Raw genomic sequence first — 16,647 nt, 5'->3', positions numbered from 1 at the left:
CCCCACATGACTAAACAGTTATTAAGGGCAGGCAGCCTTTTGTCCCTCTTCCCTCTTCCACTACCCAACGACCTCAGCTTGTATCTACTAATTTTGCAACCTTCTTCTATACACTATAATGTGGTCAGTGTTTACAGATAAGACAAAGAATAGACACAGGTTTTTTGTCATGGTTAAGGAGTTAAAAAGTTCATGCAAGTAGTTTTCATGCAGGTAATGGGAATAAAAGAACTGCAGGGACACTAATGGAGACTTTGAATGGATTGCACCTCCAGGTAATAAGATTATACCCTGAGATTGCACTTACACAGCTTTTGTACACTTTGGAAAAATTCTGCATGAAAACATACAAGTTATTAACATTGCAGCTGAAAACTGGGTACAAATTATAGCTCTCCGAATTTACACACTGTGATATATTACCAATTCCTTCTCTTACAAGTCAACTTGTATTATACTGACAGTCATGCAAAAGAAGCCACTAAATCTTCTGATATTCAGGTCTAACTTATTTCTGCTAAGAACCACCTGCCATGTAATACACATTTGCAGGAGCAATAACCTCAGGAAATCCAACTTTTTCTTTTTACTTTACTTCCTCATAAAATCTAAGGTTGGAAAGGACCTCCTAGATCATGAAGTCCAGCTTTTAAACAAATAACACCATGCCCACTTTCTCTCTTTGCTTTGATCCACTGAGTAAGCAATAAAGTGGATAAATTACATAATGTTAAATCCCCAAACAAAACAAAATTTTGTTTTAAACCATGGTAAAAAAGGGAAGATAACTGTATTTTCCCCAATATCCATGAAATATGCAATTCTGCAAACAGACACTCTATATGTAAATTAGAGGGTGAGTGCCATTACTGAAGCAGAAAAGACTTCACAGTATATAAACAACCTGCTGTACTGAGAACAAAAAAACTTCTCAAAGAAGTTAACCTGATGAGTGATTCCTATGATTTCTGGTGATACCTTTTGACTACCAGCTAAGTACCTTAAAGGTGTTTTAAGTACACTTATTGCTATATACTTCATTAGAAGAAAAAACATATGAGTGAAACAGCAGGAATGGAGTGATAAATCCCGGTCCCTTCTTTGGGCTGCTGAGTTGCAGCGTAAAGGCTTGTGAAGGGCATATTGAAACTTTACATGGTAGGTAGCACCCCAGCTTTCAAATCCTCTTCCTCACAAGGAAGCAGTTTGGGAGTATTTTAAATCCTCTTATGGAGCAGAGGGAAGTTTTTTTCACAAATTATCTGAAACATGAAAACTGTCCACATTACTGATGCTTACCATCCCATATAGGAAAAGTGAACCAAAATTCAAAAGGCATTAAGCTTATTCAACTTCAAGCACGAAATTTTTCATTATGTAGCATGGTATACCATTGAATCAACTACATCTCAAAGGCCTCTCTCCTTCCTTCTGCTTTAATGATGGAGAGAAGAGCTAAAGCTTGCACAAGTGGCAGACAGAAGCAGATGAAACAGAATTGCAGCTCTTCAAACATGAAGGGGGCTACACTGAAGAAGAACTCAGAAAGTTCACTCTGTCCAAAGGATTGCTGTATGACTGCATGCATGGAGCCAAGTTTCAGCTACTCTCAAGGCCATGGCAAGATTCCACTAACATAACGCAGAGTCCATGCTTCCTGTCTTTACCTCTGCTGTTGCATACCCAGCAGGATGATGGAGTGGTAATCCCATTACCTATGTGATACAATCATATCTTCTCAAACAGGTCACCCGATTTTCACATATGGAAATATCACATGTTCATGATTAACCTAAGCAGCAGCTTGTGTTTTGCATAAGTGGACTAGTTCACAGACATAAATACCTGTCTTCCACAAAAAGCTGCTACAATCTAATATCAAGAACATATAATGAACTTTTGACCTGGGAAGGGGGGAAATGAAAAGCAGAAGATAAAGGGGTCAGATGAGAACAGTTACAAAGTGACTGCAAAACTCATCTGTATTGCCTACATTAAAAGAACACAAAAAAACCCTGAAGTTAGTTACACATCTTATACTAACTGCCCATTCCCATTTTTTCTCATTACTGTTAAATTCTTACTGTAATCTAAATGATGCACTGCTTTCCCACAGTGGACTAGAAGATTTTGTGAAGTGATATTCAGTTGATCATTAACCTACCCCAAATAGTGGCAGCATTTTTAATGTTGCCCATTTCAGAGGGAGAGAAGGTGAGACATAGTACATGTAAGCAAAAGTCCTGAACTTTTTCATTGTAAGCAGAAAAAAAACCTACCACTAATGTACATACCAGGCCAGTATTGCCATCAGAGGTGCCAAGCATTTCCATGACCTTTAAGCAGGCTGAACTTCTGAGGAATGTACTTATGCTCAGTCACATTAGCTCCTACAAACTGGAGCAAAGAGTGACCAAGATTTCATGCAAGATCACCAGGCTAAAAGGCAATCCTGTAGATTGTGGAGCAGCTCTCATGTCTTATCCTCTGCTCAGTACACCTCCTTTTCCTTTACACCTAGCCAGAACCAGCAGTAACCTCAAGGTGCTCTTCTGAACCAGGCAGCTTTGTACCTTAAGGGATCATAATGGCTTAGTTGTTACTCATATCCTATAAAGAATGACTGTCAGCTGTAAAAAGACTATTACTTGAAGTCACCCATCATTCAGACTGGAACATATTAGAATTGGATTACATCTACTCTGGTAAAAATTGCACAGTTTATCTTGTCAATAACTAGTGACCAACAGATGCTGCACTGTTTTGCTAGGTAGTTGCAAGAAACAGACAGCAGTCCTCTGACCTTTCTCTCACCTTTAATTATAAAGAGAAAACAACCTGGTCACTCCAGTGCTGTGTGACTTACGAAAGGACAGACTTCTGCAATGCTCACACAAATAGAGTCTAGATAACCCACAGACCAGGCTGGATGGGGCTTGGAAATACTTAGTCAAGTGGAAGGTGTTCCTGCCCATGGCAGGTGTATTGAACAAGATAATCTTTACGATTGCCTCCACTCAAAATATCCTATGCTTTTATAACCTTGAAAGCTACAGGTGTAGTAACAAAGTTGATCAGGAAAAGATACTCCAAAGATTTGAAGCCTTTGCCTATGAAAGAAAAGTAAACGGGTTTCATATGCATGAATAAGAAAAAAAAAAACCAACCCACAGTAAAGAGGGAGACAAAGATGGGAGCCGTGCTTTAATTACTCAGCAGGGATTGCAGGGACAGAACAGCCTTTAAGTTTTGGGCTAGAACTGTAAGAACAGGGCAACAAACATTCGTACAGCTACATGAGTTATGCTGAGTTCACAAGGAGTTTCCAACTCTTAATTTGTAGGTCAAAGCCAGTCGCAGTTTCCACTGACAACCTACAGTAATTCACAGTAACATACGCAGCCTTCAGGAACTATTTGATCACATCTGACTGGATGACACAGCATGACAAATGCCTCTAAGAAGGGAAGGAAGGGAGGTCCAGGCTAGGAGAATAGGGAGGAAGTCCATATGAGAATGGTCCTCCACCCATAGAAAATGTTAGAAGGTTAAAAGAATGTTAAAAATAAAATACCAGTACCCAAGGGGAGAAAGTGAATTTTTTTTCCCCAAAGAAAATCTGCTTAATCAAAAATATCAAGTTACTCTATTTTTAGTGGTTTTTTTTTAAGACTAAACAAAAAATAAATTAAATTTCTTTTTTATAAATAAATTTATAAGTTTTATCCTACAAATGGAAGTGATGAGTACCAATTCATCATCTTTTTACAATGTGTGTAACACTGCACTACTGTTCTGATCTGTGGCATTTATCACACTGGTAATTTCAGAGTTAGGTGCTTAAGCTTGGAGTCAGGTTCTGAAGACTTCCAGGTGTCCATACAGCTTTGGCAGCAAGCTGCCAGTTTTTCTTAAACAGGAGAAAAGTGTTTAGAGCCACATTAGCGCAGTTGCCAAAAATAATAAGATCAGCAAAGAATATTATTGTTTTATGTCTAAAAGGAAAGAAACTCTTAAAGTTTCTAATCACTTCATCAATATTGTACCACCTAGTTCTCAACCAGTTGCAGTGCTCACAAAACTTGGCTCAGCTTTCAAGAGCAACCCAAGACAACCTACACTGTGCTGTCCCTCCCCCACCTCTGGCCATCCCCCACTACCCCTTTCTTGCCTTGGCATTAGTTTTCACACCAACATGTCCAAAAAGACAAGCCCATGCCCACACAACATTGTTTTTTCAAAGGCATTTGCTCATCTGCCCAACTGAATTACTCTAAGAGCTGGCTTAAAGGACAGAGTAAGAACATGCAGCCAAGGGTCCATGGCTTGGTCATGAACCTTTATGACAAAGGACATAGCACAGACTGGAACAGATCAGCTGCAACACCTCATGAAACTGCATCTTAATCAGTGGTGCTTTCTTCTCCACAATTTTAAATAGTACAAAGGAATGCACTGTATTTTGTAAACACAGGTTAATTAACCCATTTGGCCTCCTTATCTGTGCAAGTGACTGAATCTCTACTTGAGGTTCTGTGCAGTCAAACTCATGCTGAATTGCTGTTTCAAGTCCTCCAAGGCAATATTACTCTGTACTCCTATCTGGTCTTCAATCAGGAAGTTCTCTTCAACAAAGCAAATTAACATCTAGGAACTGGGAGAAAGGCAGTTACCACTAAGGGATACTACAGCAAATGAGAACATTCTAGCTTGATTATTAACTAAAGTTTTTTCTTCATGCTGCAATGAACTCACAAGCAAGTGTTAATTAAGAGAACTTGTACTGGACTAACATGAGACTGAGAAAACTTTTTATGTTTCTCTAGACTTATGCTGAAGAATATGATCAACACATTTTGGACTTGATATACTGACAAATCAGCTTCAGGTTTTGTAAAGAAATACACAGTTAATAGTTTAGTTAGGGAGCGTCAAAAATAATTCTAGCTGTAGCAAAGAAACTACAAAACACATTAAATTATATCCTGAAAACAGATGAGCTACTTTTTACAGCTTACATTCTTATTAGGCAGATGATACTGTTAATAATCCCACAGAGTCATTTCAAGCTAAACCTATACAGCTGTCAATTACTACCGAGGGCAAGAGAGAATTTAAGATCTCCTACTCTTACGCATGTATTTTTGCTTTTGTTTTCAGACAGGACAGCCATGTTGGCTTCACTCTTCATTTTTCAATGTACAGGCTGGTGTGAGGAAGTAGGCAAGAGATTTAAAGAAACTCAGGTCAACTTCATGCTACAGGAGAGTTTGGAAACATTTGTAAAAGTTACTGCTCTGCAGAAAAGGAGATGGGCTGAAATTCTTTTTCTATGAACAGTCAAGAGAAAGAATCAACACCTTTTAAAACAGGAGGTTCTGGGAATACAAAAAACTACCAAGAGAAAGAAGAGATTAAAATAATGAGAAAGCATTTAGACGTTTGATAACTACAGGTAAAGAGTGTACAAGAGAAAAATCAGTGCACTATTTGCAGTAGCTGAGACAACTAAGTGGGTAGCCCACAACTTACCTCCCAGCCACTTTAAAGAACTTTATCTTGCTTTTCTACACTGAGGAATGTGAAGTATTTCTAATACCAGCAAACTGATTGTTCTGATAATGCCAGAAGCTGTGATAGGCTTCAGTAAACAGGATACATGTATTTAAAAGCATGAACAACATTCTAATCTCTCCTACAATTCTACTTGCAACGTTATGCTACTTACATTTTTATTTGTCCTCTAATCTATGACTTGGCCAGCAGAGAAGCCAGATCAGCAATTGGGCAAGTTCCTCACCACTTTTTATTATGCCAGGCAAGGGTGATGGAGGCAGGAAGCAAAGGAAACCTTCCTCTGAGCTCAAACAGCCTCAACATAAGCGTGCAATTTCCAGTCCAGTCATTTACTAAGACAGAACTACATCATATTCCAGTTTCTCTGCATTCAGCAGTCTACTACATGGGAGCACTAGTTCAGTTATCTATAGTCCCAATTAATTAGAACATGTTAAGACTCTTATTTAAAAACATTAGCACGGACTAGTGTATTCTCCCTTATATCTACATTTCAATCTTAAAAATTGCCTTTACAAGCACAGGTTACTTTAAAACCCATCCAACTGTCTCTCCTGTGAGCACTTTGAGAAGGGCAAATGCAAATTTAAAAAATGCAGAAACAAGACAGTAATATATTCTACCCTGCTCTATTATTTAGAAAAACATAGCCCAGACAAATCAGCCAACTGCAGGTAGCAAGCAAAGACTGTGCCCTGGGCTCTGCTCTGGTCAGGGGAAGAGAAGGCTGAAGCTGGCCCAGGGATAGACACACACCTGGAAGTCATCAGCAGTTCACCCAGTGTCCCATTACTGACAGACCTGAAAACATTAAAGACCCCAGACTAACAGCTAAAAGACACTGTGGGTGCAGAGGCAGAGAGGGGATGGAAGAGGGGAGCTCAGCAGTTCTTTGCATTGCAGTGCTGCTCAAGGGGTTAGTTAGTTATGGGAAGAATCCAACTGGCCGTAGCCAGAGTAAAGGGTGACTTCTCCCCTCCTGTATATAATCCCTCCTGTGCAGGGGAAATTAATATTTCCTCACTGCTTGCATTACATGTTCAGCATCAAATTCAGTTAAAGGCTTTGATGGTACTGTATGGAGAATTAAAAACAATCTACATGCCCTCAAAGATGTAGACTTCTGCACACCATCCACCTAAATCATGGCGCTTACAGACCAGGAGGACAACATAGCCAAAGAAATGGAACTATCAAGGTCAGCTGGTCAGCAAGGGAGGGATTTGCTTTTTTTTAATGTAGGCGACACCAACTCCGAATGCATTCAAGACTACTTCTCTTTTAAACACCAGAAGTTGTAACTATTTTCCCATTTTAGTCTTTGCTTTGTGGGAGTGTACAACAGGAGGCTTTCAGAGTATTTCAGCTATAACTACACACCCTAACCTGAAAGACCATTCAGTCTCTAGAAATATAATAGGCAATTAGTTGTCAGGAACGTAAAAGCTCATTTTCCAATGAGTCCTACAAGCATACCAGTATTTTATTTAAACAGTCTTTAACAGAGTCAGCACTGCTACAGAGGGACTCAGAATTTCCATGACATTGTGTACCCTGTCATATACCACGCCACTTTACACTGCACACACTGCTGCATGCCACCATGTCTAAGAGAACAGAACTTCATTTTCATGTGAGTGTCTAATGGCACATTGTAAGAACAAGCTCTATAGAAAGCGCAATCTAAACAGATTTTAAAGGAAAAAGAGACCATACCCCATATATTCTTGAGCTATCAGAGCAGTTTTGTTTTGTACTGATTCAGGAGACTGCCCAGAAAGTCGATTATTTCAGAATCTGGAAAAAATATTTATACAACACTGCTCTTGACACTTGAGTACAATGAACAATGCCACAGCATAGGAAGTTTTATAGTACGTATAACAGACCAGGTGCTGCTTTCCATTTGTAGTAGAAGTTATCAGCATTAGATTTGTGATCTCAGTTTCTATGTATTAAGGTACATAATTTTCTAGTGTTGATGATTGGACTCTTACATTTAAAGATGAGATGGGAAGAATGAAAAGAGTCTGCATGCAGAAATAGTGACCTGACTTCCACTCCCAGGATCTCCACTAGTGTTAGACCTAGCCATCTAGGAGTGGTCTAACACTTGGAGTATTTTAGCTGAATACTAGTACTGCAGCAAAGTTGTTAGGCTTACCTAACAAGAAAAAACTGAAGCCCAGTCTCCACAAGTCAGCAAAAAACTCACTCAATGGAACACCAAGGAAAGCACACACTAAGTAAAATAATGACTAAGAGGATTTTCGGAATTTAATAGACCATAGTTTCTGATTATTTGGCAGGCTTGATCTCACTGTCTACCTTCTGTACCCCTTACGGGCCATTAGCTTGCTGTATATCAGAAGTTTTCCCTGGTTATAATTAGGAGTTTATTCTCTCAGGTTTCTCCATCACCAGCTTCCAAACCACCCCTTCAGCTTAAAATAAGCACAGTTCACTGCCCTTCCACGCCTCAAACAAGGCAGACAAATTTAGACATAAGCATTTTCCTTACCATCCCAGTACTCCAGTTTCAGAAAATATTGCACCTATTGCTTAGTTTCGGTGACTTAGTAACATAAGACTTCTTGGCAGTAACAGAACTAAGTTAAATGGACAAAAATGCACTAATATTAATTTGAGGTAAAAATGCCACTGTATTCTAAGAGAGGCAGAAGTCAACTGAGATGCTGAAATTGGATACGTAATTCCTTCTACACTTAGGCAAAAACTGAGGATAATTCATGTTTAGTACAGTTTTCTCCTTTCCTAGGAAAGGGTTCACAAAAAATTGTGATCCTCCTTCCAAACCAGGCATAGCTAAGTAACAAACTGAAGCTACCTTATGAGACCCAAGGAAACCCCACACAGCTCCTCTGAAACCTATCTATTTAGCAGAGGCAAAAAAAGGAGAGGAGGCACTAAAATCTGGGCTTTGTCTAGAAAATCCATTGTTTCCTCAGCAGCATCACAGAAATAATGGTGTCCTGATATGGCTCACCCTTACCTTTTGCTTCATAACCAGCATCTGGTGGATAGACATTCCAAGATGGCTGTCCTGATCTGACACACCTGTATTTTCTAATCTAATTTTTTTAAAATCCTTCATTTTCCTGTTGCCAAATATCAAGACACCACATGAATGAGAGATGCCAAAATTTAGTTGAAGTACAATACAAGTAAAACTGAGGTGCCTTCCCAAACTTCTGAGTCAGACCACTTCTTGGCCACAGCTTTTTAAAGATGAATTAATGCAGCCTATAACAGAGCAAAAGCGGCCTATTCTTGTACTGGTCATTTCCTCTAACTCAATGTGGTAACAGAAAAAGTGTTTGGTAAGTGCACTAGAAAGTTTCAACATTATCTTTCTATATCACAATTTGGTAAAGAAGTTTATTTGGGTCAATTTTTGGCTTTCATACAAACAAGCAGTCTTGATTTTAACAGCTCTATCTGACTGTATGTGAAGGATTAATGCACCAGAGAATCTGGCAAAAGTAGAGCCAAAAACACAATGCAGGTTTATCAATAGACAGTTTTGGTTCTGTACCTTTGAGATCAGTCTCCTAACTTGAAATAGGAAAATTCCTCCCAGAAAGTGGGTCAAGTCATTAGTAGTCAATTGTTAAACAAGAAGAGACAGGCATCAGATCCTTAATATAAATAGGATAATTTTTTTAGTTTTAAAATTGCAGGATTGATTAATCTGGCTGGTAAATTGATTATGAATCTACTCAGAGGAAGGACTAAGAAATTTATTGTAACAGCTGAAGTGACTATCTGTTTTAGTAGAGAATGTCCCTATCCATGACAGGGGGCTGAAACTACATGGTCTTTAAGGTCCATTCCAACACATTCTATCATTCCATGACTAGTGTTTCTAGATGTACTGGCAATAATACAGATTTCTAGGGAAAAAAAAAACAAATCAATTTCAAGAAGTATCCTAAGGAAATCTTGCTTTTTCAAAAGAGCTTGAAATTATTTTAATTCTTGTCATAAAACTAGCTGTTTGCTAGTCATCCATTATCTGAATTTCTAGTGTCTGTAGATTTTTCAGTTGTTTTCAATCAACTGTTTTACCTGAATAAAACCTAAGAATTATGAGTTTCTTTTGCAGGACAGGGATAAGGAAGAGAAGGACCCCCACCAAACCAAGCAGATATAGCAATAAATATCTCATTTTAAGCAATCTCATTTTAAAGCCATATTCCTGTGAGTGGCATATCTTGCCAACAGGTTTCTATGCACTTTTCTATGCAATTCTGTTCAGCGCTTTTTTCTTTTTTCCTTCATCCAAGGTGAGTTTGTTTTAATTCTCCTGGACTAATTCTGGAAATAGGATTATCAGTTATGGGGGATAGTAAATCCGACTCAGTTGGCATACTACAAGACTCAGGTTCTCCTCTCATTGGGTACTTCCAAGAGCCAGGTCACCTCTTTGTGCTACCTGCCTTCCACTGCTGCAACACAGTCACAGAGGATTATCACAGCTTAACCCCCTCATCAGCAACAGTGCTCCTACATGAAAGTATGCAGTAGCAGGCAACCAGTAATCAACTCTTCATTTCCCCCTACCAGGGCTGTGATTGTGCAGCCTTCAGACCAAGCTGCTTTCAGTCAGTATCAGTTCATACTGCCTAACCCCTTAAAGCCAGGAGGCATGTTGCATCAGCTCAGTACAGCATAAACAAGCACTCAAGCAGTAAAGAGAGGAGGCAGGAATTCTTCAGCTATGAGAGATTAGCTATTTTACAATTTAATTTTAATGTGATATTTTATTTTCTACATAAAATGTCAGAAGCCCCTCCTCGCAAAGGTCACTGCCCTCATGTAAGAAAGCTGCAAGAGCCCTTCTGACTGTTTAAGGCTAAGGAAAAAAAATCACCAGGACTCAAGCAACTGGTAAGGAACCCAAGAGCTGATAAGCATCTTGCTCTACTATGCCAAGAGAAAATAATATAGTCCTGAGTTCATAATTTGCCTGTTGGGAAGACAGTGGAAGGTGAACTAGGATTCACCTATTGCTGTAAAAAAGTAAGTACAAGAACTTCTGGTGTCAGAAGTTAGTAAAATATACAACAGCAAAATCTGGCAGAACATGAACCACACTGCTGACTTTGAATACTGTTCATTAACTAATTGATCTCTTACCAAAAGCTTTTCTGCAGGCTTCTGATCAAGAGGGAGTGAGTCTCTGGTAAAGCATCTTTCTTTATGTTGGGGAAAATAAAAAGTGACTGTTGCAAAGAAGAAAGCACATTAGGAGAGGGAAGATTTTCCCAGTTTCAGGTAACAAGTACGTCTCCAATTAACTGAGAGCGTCAACTTAATAAGTACTAAGTCATGGTACCTGGAGGAGAGTGTCACCGAAGACAAACTGCTCTTTCACATGTACCTGTTACAGCTTTACAATGTATTCATGTACTAGAAAAAGTATTTAGCATCCACATGATGCGGAAAATACAAACGGTGACACATATGTCAGTGAGTCACAAATAATAGCGGAGGAGGTTTTATTTGAACTAGGGCAATCAGGAAGTGCTAACCCACACAGAAGGAGCCTTCCCTGACTGCACAGCAATACCTTAATTGTCACCGAGACTGCAGCCTCCAGCGACAGCACGGGTAAACACTCCCAAGAGAGGAGAGCAGCACTGAATGCAAAACAATGTGCAGGGTGTGCCGAATGGTCCAGCCATCCCACCCCCACAGGTCACACCCTGCAAAAGAAAACTCACTGTGTCCTGTATACATGCATCTGCCGTTAAGCGTGTTGTCATTATCACAAAACACTCCAGCAGTCTTAAACAGCAAGCTGAAAGCAATGTGAATGTTTACTGAATCTCTGGATTCAGTTCACATGTCCTTCTGTTTGGAAGGAGAGAAGTCCTTCCCTTACTCAGAGGTAGTTTCATTTAAAAAAATAATAATTATGGTAATGTATAAATAAGACTGCCATAATCTCACCTTCCCCACAGTCACAGGGTAGGACACGGAGAGGAAGAAAAAAGCGAATAGAGCAGCAAGAGTTTAATTCTTTAGAAGGCTTCAGTTTTTCTAATCTTGGGTTGGACATATTCTTGCATTACACCAGCAATCCCATATGGACAAGTACACTCCCCAATTACTCATTATTATAAGTAATAAGCTTGTCAGTATTAATATAAGTAGTAAGCTTGTCAGTAATTGCATAGTCAGACTAGGGACTAAAATAATACAGTTGTGTTGTATTGCACCCTGCACTCAAGTTAGGCATGAATTTCAACAAGTACGGACCAGATGAAAGTCGTCCCAGAGTTGTGACAGAAGGTGTTTTCCTTATGGCTCCAGTCACCTCTGCAGAGCTTCCTTTAATCTTTGTCTTTGTGAGTCTAATCTAAAGATGAATGTATTTAGCAGTTCTTCCACTGATTGCAGGAATATTGTCATGTGTTTCCCAACTTTGTTCTTTAAGTGTTGTTTACCCACCTTAATGAAAAAGGAGCCTGATTTGCAATCAAACAAACAACAGACCTGTAAGAGTGGCACAAAGTGTATATGTGTATATATAGTGCCTAATGAAAACACCACTTGCAAGCCAACTAATTAAGCTGTTCTAATAAGCTGTCATTTTTTGCATGACAGTCTGGAAGCATAATAAACCGTAAGAACCAAGCCTCAGTGTCTACCTGTGAAAAATGGTTTTACTACTATTGAGAATGCCAATTTCTGCCACGCTATATAAAAATATCTATCAGAAAACCTAGGAGAGACAAGTAACAGAGGTATGAGGGAGAAGGAAATCCTGCAGTCCTGCAGGCCACCCATGTTTTCCAGTGCCAGAAGCAGCTGAGCACTGTCTACAGGAGCATGGGGAGTAAGGCAGGTGCTGCCTGCAGCACTGCAGAGCTGCATGCGGACATGCACCACACACACACATCCAGCACTGCAGATCGGCACACACAGAATGCAGATACAGCCTCCTCACACTATTTGAGGACAGATACTGCAGAAACCTGCAGCTTTCGCTTTTTTTAGATTGTGGAACATAAAGTTAATTTAATGCTGAAACACCAGTGTTATTTTTAGAAGAAGAGAATTATTCATGCTGATAAGAGGGAAGGAGTTGTTTTCTCAGGCCACCAAAGACTGCTTTCCCTCAATTTTCTCTCCTTTAGTGGGTAAAAAGGCAGATGAGGGGGAGATTTTCTTAAGGATAATTAAAAGAAACTTAGACTTGAGTCTCAAGGAACTAAACTGGGCTAATTCTAAAGATGTTTTTACCTCCTACTTTTTTTTTTCCCCTCTTCCCACCTCCTCTTCTTTGATGTCTTTCTTATTGTCTTACTTCGGCTCCATCTTAAGCATATCACATCTTTCAGTAAATCTGCCTAAATCACAGACACACACACACACACACACACAAAAATCACAGGATAGCTCTTTTTTCCCTTCCCTTTCCTTTGAAAGTTGAAACTACACAAAAATGGCTTGACTAAACCAGGAGCGAGTAAGTCAGACACACAGTAAGAATCATGCACTTCCACTGCAGTGAGTTCATGGGTGTGTCAGATCACTGCAGCTCCACGTGGTATGCTTGGATATCACTTAGGCTTCAAGTCTAACATTACCGAGACAATTAAAATAATTTTTCTTCCTCATCTGCTTTGGAGAAGGTATAAACAGGCAAAAAGAGGAGAAAAAAGAAAAGCTCTGTATTAAGTGACAAGAGTTACCTTGGGGACTCTGAGGATGCTACTGGTACCCCTTTTTGTGGTATCATGGGCTACCACACCAAGATTGAGGGTTCAGTCCTCAACTGAAACCGGTCTTCATCGTTTTTAAACCTTCAGTTCTGTTGCAGGCCTTGTAGTCTTTGCAGTGGAGATACTAGGTATCATTTATCAATACCAACAAGTCACTTTATCTGGGCAGTTACCTCTGTCATTTGAGCACATACCAAAGTGCACAGGCAGGGGGAAGGGCAAGGGAAAAACTGAGAGTTAAAGTCCACAATCAACACGAACTTTTTTTTTTTTTTAACAGTAAAAAAGTTAAACAGGCCAGTCACAGGTAAGACCTATGTTCTTCTCAGGACCACAGCCACATGAGAGGCAGGCAGAAGAAGACGACAACTTGGTCCTACACCCAGTATCTTTCCCATTCTGCAAATGGAAAATCTTTTTATCTCAGCTAGAGTTTCACTGAAACCTGTAACTCAATGTGTTTAAAGTTGCAGGTGTCAGGGAACTTCATATTATGCACTGCCTGCAGTTTTCAGACTTTTCAGGAAGTAAACAAGCCAAGGGAAAATAAAAAGTCTGGCAACCTTCCAGCACACTGAGGTACCAGATAAGTGTATCTGTGATCCAAATGCTACACAGTGTGAGGGGGAGAGAAGGGAAAGCTTTGCAAACTGCTATTACACTGCAGGACAAGGTCAAAAACCTATCTTCCCAGGTAATGATTTGGGACAGGGAAACCCTCATCCTTTCAGGTAGATGACCATCAAGTTATATATACTTCTGTAGCCTTACTTTCCATATATTTTGTTTTCCTTGATTACTCAAGATTACTTACAATATACCCATATGCTTCATGCAGACCAAACCACGTGCACAGTGCAAAATTTTTGTCTAATTATAAAGATTTTGTAATGACAATTATCCAGACAGACAAAACTGCTTCACTCACCATAAAGACAGCATGAAAGTTTAAAACTCATAATAGCAGTTTGATACAATTCCTGATCTGAAAAAAGATTGCTCCCAGTGGATTACATGGATCCACTATCATTTTGCAAAGGCTCTCTCTCCTGTAACATTACCTCAGAGCAATGTATCATTCATTATAATTTTGCTTTTTAATGGCATTTAGCTACAGGTACCATTGCTATTTGAAGCATCCAGCAAGTGGAAAATGTCACTATGTTTATACTGATGCTACAAAAAATACTGATCAGCCAAAAAATTCAGCCAAGCAGAAATTCATGAGCTAGGCCTGAACACTATCCACTGAACATGACAAGAAAGTGCTTATATTACTGAAGTACTGACATTATTTGCTTAAGAAGCAAACATCCAAAATCAGCACTTCCTAAGACCAAGAAGTACATCTCCAGAGTGTAAAGACACTTCCCAGGCTCCCAGTACTGAGAGGTGCCACTTTACCAAGTGAAACTGCCCCTTCTCTGACCGGTAACTGACATCATTGCTCTTTACACTGTCTCATTACATAAAAGGAGAGTTAATGCAAATTGGCAGGACACAAAATAGTTTCAACAGAGACTGAAATAGAATAAAGCAATTCTGGGAAGCCAATATCCGGGCTGGCCAGGACAAGCATTGCAGCGCTGTGGCAGTGTGCTGTGGCTGTGTCGGTTCAACCCCCTGGCCATCACCGAGGCACGGCTCCTGCCCGACCTGTCCCTCCCTGCCGCACACGGACACGAGGGCGCAGACACCGCGCTCTAATGAATGCCTCATTCCGCTTCCAGCCTGCAGCTACAGCGGAGGCTCGATGACACCGCGACCGCATTCAGCTCAAGCCTTACAGCGAACCCCTGCCCTGCTGCCGAGCGCCGTCGTGCCTCTGCAGCACCCTGGATGGATGAGGCGTGTTTCCGTGATAACGATCCCTTCCAGGACAGCTTCCCGACTCGCTCGGGATAACAAACACATCCCAGGCTGCAGGTATCTACCAGACAGCTACCTCTCCAGCGCTTTTGCCACAACCGGTTTTCATCCGACAGAGGTGGTTAGGGAAGGAACAGTAAGGACATCAGAGAGAAGAGGGAGCTTCAGATGTCAGTGGATAAGCTGCAGCAGCTCCCTCCCCCCGGGGCTTTCCCTTCCCCTCCCGGCCCACGGCAGTGACCAGATCCCCCCGGTGCGGACGCGGAGCGGGAGGCGAGGGAGCGAGCGAGGGGCGGCAGGCACGGAGGGGGCTGCGGGCCGGCAGGAGCCCCGCTCCGGGAGGTGCCGGAGCGGCGGGGAGGGGGAGGCGAGCATGCGACCAGCGCGGTGCAGTGCGGGGGGGAGCGCGGCGCCCTGGGGGCGGCTCCCCCCGCTCCTCCGCGGCCCCCCGACCTACCCAGCAGCACGCAGAGCACGTCCAGCGCCACGAAGGGCAGCCGCGTCCTGTCAAACATGCTGGCGGCGCCCGGCGGCAGGCGCGGTGACAGCCTCGGCCCGAGGGGCGGGAGCGCGGCGGAGGCGGCAGGGAGGGGCTGCAGGCGAGGCGCTCCGAGGGAACGGCCCCCCCGCGCTCCGGGCACCGTTGAACAGCCGCCGCTGCCCGCACTGCGCTACTGCCGCCGCCGCGGGCCCCGCGCCCCTTTAAGGCCGGGCACGGGCGGCGGGGCAGGGCGGGAAGGGCGGGCGGCGGCAGCGGCGGCGCCTCGGACCGCCCTCAGTGACGCCCCGCCCGCGGCCCCGGCCCGCGCCGCCAATCGCGATCGCGCCGCGCTACGCCCCGCGCCGAGCGGAGCCGCGCAACGCCCGGGCACCGAGCGCGGCTCTCACCTGCCCGCCCGGCCCGGGCCGGCCCCGAGGGCGCACGGGCAGTGGCTGGGATCTGGGAGGGAGAGGGTCGGTCCTCCGCGGGGAACACGGGGAGATACTATTATTATCATTATTTAGTGGTAGTAGTAATAGTAGTAGCACACAAGGGAAAAGCTGTTTCCACCTCTGGAATCACAGAATCCTCCGGGTTGGAAGGAACCACAGTGGGTCATGTGGTCCAACCTCCCGGCTCAAGCACCAAGGACGGCTTGGCTCCATCTTCTTGGCACCCCCCCCTTTTAGATATTTATACACATTGACGAGTTCCCCTCTCGGTTGTCTCCTCAAGGCTGAACAGGCTCAGCTCTCAGTCCTTCCTCGTGAGAGAGATGCTCCAGCTCCCTAATCACCTTTGTTGCCCTCTGCTGGACCGGTTCCAGGAGCTCCATGTCTCTGTCTAGAGCTGGACAGCCTACTCCAGATGTGGCCTCACCAGGACTGAGTACAGAAGCTGGAAGAGTGATGGAAAATTGCAAAAAAAAATTAGAAAACAGCTGGAAGCAGAGTTTCAGCCCAACCC

The 16,647-nt window shown here is 42.3% G+C and overlaps 1 protein-coding gene across 2 annotated transcripts in view; it reads right to left on the bottom strand.

The window, feature by feature from the left end:
* PLPP1 (phospholipid phosphatase 1) overlaps positions 1–15,826 on the bottom strand; it is a 63,443-nt gene extending 47,617 nt beyond the window's left edge. For both annotated transcript variants that reach the window (XM_066568962.1, XM_066568963.1), the window contains exon 1: positions 15,658–15,826. In XM_066568962.1, the coding sequence (XP_066425059.1) occupies positions 15,658–15,715 (58 nt within the window). In that variant the 5' untranslated portion in view covers positions 15,716–15,826. The remainder of the gene's footprint in view (positions 1–15,657) is intronic.
* Between the last annotated feature and the right edge of the window lie 821 nt (positions 15,827–16,647).

The sequence above is a fragment of the Molothrus aeneus genome, chromosome Z (assembly GCF_037042795.1).
Source record: "Molothrus aeneus isolate 106 chromosome Z, BPBGC_Maene_1.0, whole genome shotgun sequence".
NCBI lineage: Eukaryota > Metazoa > Chordata > Aves > Passeriformes > Icteridae > Molothrus > Molothrus aeneus.
This window is presented reverse-complemented; position numbering and strand designations above follow the sequence as displayed.